Source organism: Stenella coeruleoalba (genome assembly GCF_951394435.1).
Source record: "Stenella coeruleoalba genome assembly, chromosome: 17".
Lineage (NCBI taxonomy): Eukaryota > Metazoa > Chordata > Mammalia > Artiodactyla > Delphinidae > Stenella > Stenella coeruleoalba.
Genome location: NC_137163.1, coordinates 48,467,367 through 48,477,035, shown reverse-complemented (window position 1 = coordinate 48,477,035; position 9,669 = coordinate 48,467,367). Strand labels below are relative to the sequence as shown.

The 9,669-nt window shown below is 46.0% G+C and overlaps 1 protein-coding gene across 1 annotated transcript; it reads right to left on the bottom strand.

Moving 5' to 3' along the window:
• Nucleotides 1-227: 227 nt before the first annotated feature.
• LOC307176195 (DPEP2 neighbor protein-like) lies at nt 228-8,908 on the bottom strand. Its single transcript, XM_079902064.1, has 3 exons — nt 8,796-8,908; nt 7,659-7,946; nt 228-878 (listed from the first exon to the last, which is right to left on the bottom strand). The coding sequence occupies exons 1-3, from the start codon at nt 8,875-8,877 to the stop codon at nt 847-849; spliced, it is 402 nt and encodes a 133-aa protein (XP_079758190.1). The 5' UTR covers nt 8,878-8,908; the 3' UTR covers nt 228-846.
• Between the last annotated feature and the right edge of the window lie 761 nt (nt 8,909-9,669).

Sequence of the window (9,669 nt, the reverse complement as noted above, 5' to 3'; positions counted from 1 at the left end):
ACTTGAATACCCTTCTTTCAATAGCAGAACAGACAGAAAATCAACAAGAAAATAAAAACCTAGAACAACACTATCAATCAAGTAGACGTAACAGCCATCTATAAAACATTCCACCCAACAGCATCACAATATACATTCTTTTCAAATGCACATGGATATACTATATGCTAGGCCATAAAACAAATTTCAGTACATTTTAAAGGATATAAACAATACAAAGAGTGCTCTCAGATGACAACAGAATGCAATAAGAAATCGTTAACAGAAAGAAATTTGTTGAAAATCACAAATGGAAATTAAAGAATATATTCCTAAATAATTCATGGGTCAAGTAAGAACTCATAAGGGGAATTAGAAATAATTTGAGATGAATTAAAATGAAAGTATAACATATGAATACTTGATTGGTCCCACATACTCTTCTGAAAAGCAGAGGGGTTAGACAAAGAGATCTAAATTAATTAAAAAATCATTTATTATTCTGGGAATAAAAAGAACTGGGCTTAGTCTCAGTTTTGCCTTTATCTTTGTGTCTGTTGATTATCTTGGAATAGTCATTACATAGTCAAAATACAGTTGCCAGCTCAGGAATCAAATACTGTCATCTCTAGGGCTACCATAACAAGATACCACAAACTTGTTAGCTTAAAAGAACAGAAATTTATTTTATCACAGCTCTAGAGGCCAGAAGTTCAAACTCAAAGTGTTGAGAGGGCCATGTTCTTTCTGACGCCTCAAGGGGAGGATCCTTCTTTGTCTTAACCAGATTCTGGTGGTGGCCATCAATCACTGGTGTTGGCAGTTTTTTGATTTGCAGCTGCATCACTCTGGTCTCTTTCACTGTTGTCACATGGAATTGTCTCTGTGTGTTTCTGTCTCTGGAAACAATTTGAATAGAAATTTCTATTTTTAAAAAACAAACTGTTGATTATTATGCTCTAATTAGATAGTTCCTCTAACCCACACCCACCTCCATTTCCCCATATGTATTTGAGAAGGAAAGAGGAACTCCTCTGAGCTATCATATTGGAAAGAATCAATAATACAATGTTTTACTAGAGATCCCTCTTATCTAAAATATTTGAATTAAATATAAAATCTGGGGAAATTATCGCCCAGTTTCCCTCTTCTAGAGGCATGTTCTAAATGACAGGCAGCAGAATATTTTATACCCATGAGGTTTGCTGACATTATTGATTTGGTCCAGGTTCTGTATTTTCTCTCTAAAGAAAACAGTATTCTCTCTTTACTTTCTTTAATATATAATGTTGGTGTCTTAAGTTTATTGTCAGAGAGGATGCTTTTAGTTCAAATGATTTGGCTGTATTTCACCAGTATTATTACAAGATAGTCAAACAATGGCTAGGCTCCAGGATAGACCTCGGTCCCTTTGTTCCACTGGGATACTGATCTGAAAGCCACTGTTTTCTTATATTCCAAAGACCAAATAAATAAAACAAATAAATAAACAAAAAAAAAAACAAGTCAATGAAACTATTTTAAAACCAACTCTCTTTTCTTCCTCATCCATGTTAATTCTCTTCTACCTAAAATTGCTTCCTGGAAGTGATTTTTATGTTTCTTAGACCTTCTTTATGTATATATCCACACTAATGCATATAAAACTGCCTTGTAGATCTTATACTTTTTCCATTTGAATAACTATTTTCACATGTCATATAGAGTTTATCCATTGTCCTAGATATGCATTTTTCCTGTGTATTTGAGCATCATAGGAAGATAAATTCTACTCTTGAAAATGTTAACTGGTCACTGAGACACAGAAAGCTATTATTCTTACCAGTTTTCAATAGTGAGTAGATTCTGTAGGGGTGGAATTTTAAGATGTAAGTATACTGTTTTTCTACACTCAAATTCCGTTCCCCTTATCATAGAAATTGACCAGTGAAGTGTGCTGCTGACTTCAGAATCCATGTACATATAATCCATTAGGGTATTAGATATAACATTGGTCAGAAAAGCATACTGTGAAATGTTGCTTTTATTTAAACTCCCACTATTTTCACTACATGGTTTCAAGATTTTACTTCATTATTGTCCTCTGGTGGTGGGCTCTGTGAACTGCATATTTATGGGTCTGGAGCACATATCTTCCCGGAGGTATACAACTCCTCAGGTACCAGCTAAAGAGTAGATGATAAGAAGCATTCAGATTTATTAAAACTCATTAAGAATATCAGTAGCCTGACTGTTGTTTCTAAAAATATAAAATATTTATCCTTCTGTTGTCAAACAACCATATTTCATGAAAAGAAGTATAAATCCTTTTTTGCTTGCAATAGAAGAACAATAATCGAAGATATTCTTCATTTGGACCAAATACCTTCTCTGAAAATATAAGTTAAAATAGGAGTTGAAATTTCCAAAATATTCTTTAGGAAATAAAACTCCACATATAATTTCAAATTATAATTTAATCTTACCTTAAATTTAAATATCTATATTGAATTTAATTTAAGGAAGGAAGGAAGGAAGAAAGAAAGAAGAAAAGAAGGAAAGAAGGAAAGGAAGAAAGAAAGAAAGGAGGGAGGGAGGGAGGGAGGGACGGGAGGGATGGTGGGAGGAAGGAAGGAAGGAGGGAAGGAAGGAAAAAAGAAATAAAGAAAGAAGATAAAGTAAAATAAATATAATAAAGTTATTAAATTAAAAAATAATTATTAAGAAAAAAATTAAGAAAAAAACGGACGGATAGAACGTTAGGACAAATGGTGGAAGCAAAGCTATGCAGACAAAATCTCATACAGAAGCATACACATACACACTCACAAAAAGAGGAAAAGGGGAAAAAATCATAAATCTTGCTCTCAAAGTCCACCTCCTCAATTTGGGATGATTCTTTGTCTAAATGAGGGAAGGCAGGGAGGGAGGGAGGGAGGAAGGAAGGAAGGAAGGAAAGAAAGAAAGAAAGAAGATAAGGTAAAATAAAATAAAGTTATTAAAATAAAAAATAATTATTAAGAAAAAAAAACGGACAGATAGAACCCTAGGACAAATGGTGGAAGCAAAGCTATACAGGCAAAATCTCACACAGAATCATACACATACACACTCACAAAAAGAGGTAAAGGGGAAAAAAATCATAAATCTTGCTCTCAAAGTCCACCTCCTCAATTTGGGATGATTCGCTGTCTATTCATGTATTCCACAGATGCAGGGTACATCAAGTTGATTGTGGAGGTTTAATCCGCTGCTTCTGAGGCTGCTGGGAGAGATTTCCCTTTTTCTTCTTTGTTCTCACAGCTCCCAGGGGCTCAGCTTTGGATTTGGCCCCGCCTCTGCGTGTAGGTCGCTGGAGGGCGTCTGTTTTTCACTCAAACAAGATGGGGTTAAAGGAGCCGCTGATTCGGGGGCTCTGGCTCACTCAGGCCGCGGCGGGGGAGGGGCACGGAGTGCGGGTCAAGCCTGCGGCGGCAAAGGCCGGCGTGACTTTGCACCAGCCTGAGGCTCACCATGCGTTCTCCCGAGGAAGTTGTCCCTGGATCCCGGGAACCTGGCAGTGGTGGGCTGCACAGGCTCCCCGGAAGTGGGGTGTGGATAGTGACCTGTGCTCGCACACAGGCTTCTTGGTTGAGGCAGCAGCAGCCTTAGTGTCTCATGCCCGTCTCTGGGGTCCGCGCTTTCAGCCGCGCCTCGCGCCCGTCTCTGGAGCTCCTTTAAGCAGCGCGCTTAATTCCCTCTCCTCGCGCAGCAGGAAACAAAGAGGGAAGAAAAAGTCTCTAGCCTCTTCGGCAGCTCCAGACCTTTTCCCGGTCTCCCTCCCGGCTAGCCGTGGTGCACTAACCCCTTCAGGAGGTGTTCACGCCGCCAGCCCCAGTCCTTTCCCTGTGCTCTGACTGAACCCCGAGCCTCAGCTCACAGCCCCGCCCGCCCCGGCGGGTGAGCAGACAAGCCTCTCGTGCTGGTGAGTTCCGGTCGGCACCGATCCTCTTTGCGGGAATCTCCCCGCTTTGCCCTCCGCACCCCTGTGGCTCCGCTCTCCTCCGCGGCTCCGAAGCTTCCCCCTCCGCCACCCACAGTCTCCGCCCGCGAAGGGGCTTCCTAGTGTGGAAACCTTTCCTCCTTCACAGCTCCCTCCCACTGGTGCAGGTCCCCTCCCTATTCTTTTGTCTGTTTTTTCTTTTTTTCTTTTGCCCTACCCAGGTATGTGGGGAGTTTCTTGCCTTTTGGGAGGTCTGAGGTCTTCTGCCAGCGTTGAGTAGGTGTTCTGTAGGAGTTGTTCCACGTGTAGATGTATTTCTGGTGTATCTGTGGGGAGGAATGTGATCTCCGCGTGTTACCCTTCCGCCATCTTCCCCTCCCAGGTATCCGTTTTTTCTAGACTTTTCTTTCTTCAGCTCACAAAGGGGCCCTTGAGGATTAAGCAGAGGAACGTCAGGGTTTCTTCCAGGCCAGCTTCAGCCCTGGGATGTTCAGGGCAGACTCTCATTACAAACCTCAGTTTCTGAGGCTCCTGGCTTATGGCCATTTAGTATAGAAGGAGGCTCCTGGCTGGGGAAGGCTCAGACAAAAAGATGCAGGTTCTAATCTGTGGCAGTGGGCAGTGGTGGTGGGGAGTGGCGGTCAGTGCAGGAAGAGGTATTCGCTGCCTTAGGCATTTAAACCATTGCCTTCTCTTCAGGATGGATCACCTGCAAGATTCTGTGGGGATCGCCTCCTGGCACCATGCTACAATCGCCGGATTTTGGGTCCGCAGCAACCCAGGTCTTCGTCCGACATTTCTGGACAGTGCTTTCTCTTCGGAGCACGTATGGGGACTGGCTTCTCTGCTTCCACCTTAGCTGGCGTGGCCAAAGGAACATCCCCGTAGGCCCGGAAGCCACCAACCAGGCAGTATGTCTCCCCATGCCGGCCCAACTGCGTTTTTCCACACCCGCGGTAGACGACATGGTAGTGACCAGGTGTAGGACGAGAAACGGGAGCCACTGCTGCTGCTAAGAAAATCAGAACTGATCAGTCACTTCTGCTGTGCACAGTCTCCTGCCAGAATTTCCCTCTCTCAGGTCTCTCCCAGTTTCTGGCTGAAGACCTTTAATCTACTTGACGTACAAAACACAGCCTTGGCCCATCACCTCTATGAGTCCCTAGAGAAGGGACACTGGCTGCAAAAGCAATCCCTAGAGCCTAAGGCTGCAGCACATGAGGAAGTCTCTTCACCGTTTCCAGGGAAAACAGTAGAAACCGAAAGTAATTGCAATCATGATCCACTCCATCTCTCCCTTCCACAACAGAGAAAACATTTCTTGCAGTCTGTCACTTCTGAGGCTTTCATGGAAATGTCTTTCAAGTTTTGGAAAAGTATAATCTAATAAAATTGGTTAAGAACACCGCCCACCTTGGCAACTCCTCTTGGGCCCAATTTATACTGCCTGTTTCAAACACACTGAACTCTAGCCTTCTGATACTTTTTTTCTTTTTTTGTGGTACGCGGGCCTCTCACTGTTTTGGCCTCTCCCGTTGCGGAGCACAGGCTCCGGACGCACAGGCTTAGCGGCCATGTCTCACGGGCCTAGCCGCTCTGCGGCATGTGGGATCTTCCCGGACCAGGACACGAACCCGTGTCCCCTGCATCGGCAGGCGGACTCTCAACCACTGCGCCACCAGGGAAGCCCCGTCTGATACTTTTATGTTGATTAGAACAAGGCCAAATACTGAGGCAGACTGATCAGGAGACTCAGAACCAGGTTCTGGGTACCAAGTCTAGGCTCACATCAACACAGGCTCCTGGGACACCATCTTCTCAGCCCTCTAGTCTCATTAGCACTTCATCACCCCCGCTTTATTCTTCCGGTCTTCCCATCAATACGGCACCACCCTCTCCCCTAGTACTCAGCAAGTCAGTAAGGGATGTGTCTGAGGGGACCGATAGAGACGCCTACATGATAGCACAGTGGTGCCTGGGTTTGAAGGTGTGGTTCAAGAGTGGCCCCCTTCCTCAAACTGCTCCATTTACCATTTGCCAACAAAAATGCACTTGTCATTTGCTAAGAGGCCAATCAGGAAAGGGTCTGAATGGAATCATCCTGTAGCCCAAAGGGGAAGGCTATATTTATAAAGCTCATAACCGTCCTGCACACTAATCCAGGAATGACCTTTCACTTGTCTTCAGCAGTGAGCACTGTGGGTCACTGAAGGTGTCCCAGGTCAATGGTATTACTTAGAGCTGGGAAAGTGCTCAGGTGTGTGTGGTGGGCAAGCCCCACAGGAACATGTGGCAGCCAGGGGAGGTTGTGTGTACACCATGCCTCTTGTACAGATGCCCGGTCTCGGTGTACCTGCTGCACTGCCCTCCCAGGGAACAGAGGACAGGTTAGAGTAAATAGAGAAGATCTGGTCAAACATTTTCTCTCAAACAACCAAGGAGATTGGTATCTCGTGGAGAACTTTCTCCAGGGAAAGAAGTTTCCTCCAGGGTAGGGAAGTTTCTCTGAGGGTAGCACATTTGCATAGTTACCCTGCTATGGAAACTCTGAGAAGACCTGTGAGGTCATCACTACCCAGTGAGGTCATATAAGGAACCTGTGATTTGCGGGGCAGTCTTCAGGAGGAGGGGCAGTTTTGTGGAGGAGAGCAGGGTGGAGGAGGAGGTACTCTGCCTGGCCCCTCACACATGGGCTTTCCCACACATGCCTTAGTCTAGTAGATACTCCACGTGGGGCGTGCTGGTGGGCTGGCACAGCCCCAGGGGCCCCAGGAGGGAAAGAGAGACAAACATTCTGAGATTGGCTTGAGAGGCAAGATTAACGTAAAAGACAGCTAGGTTGTATAGCACTGACCGTAAGAGGCAGAGATTTGTGTGGACTGGGGAATCAGGGAAGGCTCCTTGCCGGTGGGCCTGAAGGACAAGTGAGATTTGGACCCATGGGGAAGAGAGGGAAGACATTCTGGTTTGGAAGAATAAAAGCAAAGACACACTCTCCTCAAACCTGTCCTGCCCCAAATATAAATTCATAGCACCTTCATATTTTTACAGCTGAGAACTTAAAAAACCAAGAGGTTAAGGGGCCTACCCAGTGTTACACAGGTAGTGGAGAGGTGTTCTGCTCAATGGTTAGGTTCATGTTCGGGCTCCAGATTTATAGCTGATAGGGATGTGAGGACAAGCTCATGCCATTTCAAACATTTCCAAGTGATACCGAGAGAGATGTTAAAGGTGCAAAATGAGGGTGCTGAATGACTTCACAAAGTGGGAATGGTGGGCCCATTTTAACATGAAATTGAAAACAAATTCATGACAAAAGGACATAATACAAAATGACAACATAATTATTACACTCCCCTCTCCCCTGGAAGTAAAATTCATTAGAATCCGCTCTCTCTCTGCCATGAAAGGATGAGATAAAGGCTCAGCAGCAGCCCCAGTGAAAAACATGGTCAACAGGGTGAAGAGGTGTTACTAAGACGATTTGGTGCTACTCAGGGGAGCAAAGAGAGAACTCTGCCCTTAGCCTGATCAGGCTACGGGAAGGAACCACATTTGGGGCAGCCTTGGATAGTGTGGCAATGTGAGAGAAACTTCTTTTGGAGAGGACTCCCTGCTGCCGACCTTGAGAAAGAAAATATGGGACATTCGTTTACTGTGGCTCTTGCAGAGGCGATGTGCCCAGAGGTTGGGCCACACTGCTTGAGAATCAAAGCACCTTGTATTCCTGTGCTGCCTGAAAGCTCCAATCGCCGGATTTTGGGTCTGGGGCAACACAGGTCTTCGTCCGACCATTCCGGTGAGTGCTTTCTCTTCAGAGCACGTCTGGGCACTGGCTTCTCTGCTTCCACCTTAGCTGGCGTGGCCAAAGGAACATCCCCGTAGAGCCGGTAGCCACCAACCAGGCAGTATGTCTCCCCATGCCAGCCCAACTGCGTTTCTCCACACCCACGGTACAGGACATGGTAGTGACCAGGTGTAGGACGAGAAACGGGAGCCACTGCTGCTGCAAAGAAAATCAGAACTGATCAGTCACTTCTGCTGTGCACAGTCTCCTGCCAGAACTTCCCTCTCTCATGCCTCTCCCAGTTTCTGGCTGAAGACCTTTAATCTACTTGACGTCCAAAACACAGCCTTGGCCCATCATCTCTATGATTCCCTAGAGAAGGGACACTGGGTGAGAAAGCAATCCCGAGAGCCTAAGGCTGCAGCACATGAGGAAGTCTCTTCACCGTTTCCAGGGAAAACAGTAGAACCCGAAAGTAACTGCAATCATGATCCTCTCCATCTCTCCCTTCCACAACAGAGAAAACATTTCTTGCAGTCTGTCATTTCTGAGGCTTTCATGGAAATGTCTTTCAAGATTTGGAAAAAAATAATCTAATATAAATTGCTTAAGAACCCCGCCCACCTTGGCAACCCCTCTTGGGCCCCATTTATACTGCCTGTTTCAACCACACTGAACTCTAGCTGTCTAATTCTTTTATGTAGATTAGAACAAGGCCAAATACTGAGGCAGAGTGATCAGGAGACTCAGAACCGGGTTCTGGGTCCCAAGTCTAGGCTCATATCAACCCAGCCTCCAATGACACCATCTCCTCAGCCCTCCAGGCTCATTAGCGCTTCATCACCCCCTCTTCGTTCTTCCGGTCTTCCCATCAATATGGCAACACCCTCTCCCTTAGTACTCAGCAACTCTGTAAGGGATGTGTCTGAGGGGACCGATATAGACGTCTACATGACAGCACAGTGGTGCCTGGGTTTGAAGGTGTGTTTCAAGAGTGACCTTTCACTTGTTCTCAGCAGTGAGAACTGTGCGTCCCTGAAGGCGTCGCAGGTCACTGGTATTACTTACATCTGGGAAAGTGCTCAGCTGTTCGTAGTTGGCAACCCCCACAGGAACATGTGCCAGCCAGGTGAGGTTGTGTGTATATCATACCTCCTGTAGAGTTGCCCGGTCTGGGTGTACCTGCTGCACTGCCCACCCAGGAAACAGAGCACAGGTTAGAGTACATATACAGTATCCGGTCACACATTGTCACACAGACATCCAAAGAGATTGGTATCTGGTGGAGAACTGGTAGGGAAGTTTCTCTGAGTGCAGCCCGTTTCTACAGTTATGCTACCATGGAAACGCTGAGAACTCCTGTGAGGGCATCACTACCCAGTGAGGTCATATATGGAATCTTTGACTTGAGGGGCAGGCTTGAGGAGGAGGGGCAGTTTTGTGGAGGAGAACAGGGTAGAGGCAGAGGTACTCTGCCTCGCCCCTCACCCCTGGGCCTCCTCACCCATGCCCTAGTGTAGTAGACACCCCAGATGGGGCATGCCGGTGGGCTGGCACAGCACCAGGGGCCACAGGAGGGCAAGAGAGACCCATATTCTGAGTTTGGCTTGAGAGGCAAGATTAACGTAAGAGACAGCTAGGTTGTATGCCACTGACCCTAAGAGGCAGAGATTTGTGTGGACTGGGGAGTCAGGGAAGGCTCCTTGGCAGTGGGCCTGAAGGACAAGTGAGAATTGGACCCATGGGGAAGAGAGGGAAGAGATTCCAGTTTAAAAGAATAAAAGAAAAGACACACTCTTCTCGACCTTATCCTGCCCCAAATATAAATTCATAGCACCCTAACATTTTTACAACTGTGGACTTACAAAATCCAAGAAGTTAAGGGGCCTACCCAGTGTTACACAGGTAGTGGAGAGGTGTTCTGCTCAATGGTTAGGTTCAT

What these genes read in the sequence shown, in the direction of transcription:
- LOC307176195 (XM_079902064.1), bottom strand. Translation starts at nt 8,877, where the DNA reads ATGATATACACACAACCTCACCTGGCTGGCACATGTTCCTGTGGGGGT. An exon ending in AGCTGAGCACTTTCCCAGAT is followed by an intron (nt 7,947 to 8,795) that starts GTAAGTAATACC and finishes TTTTCTTTGCAG; the next exon opens with CAGCAGTGGCTCCCGTTTCT. An exon ending in AGGCAGCACAGGAATACAAG is followed by an intron (nt 879 to 7,658) that starts GTGCTTTGATTC and finishes AATTGTTTCCAG; the next exon opens with AGACAGAAACACACAGAGAC.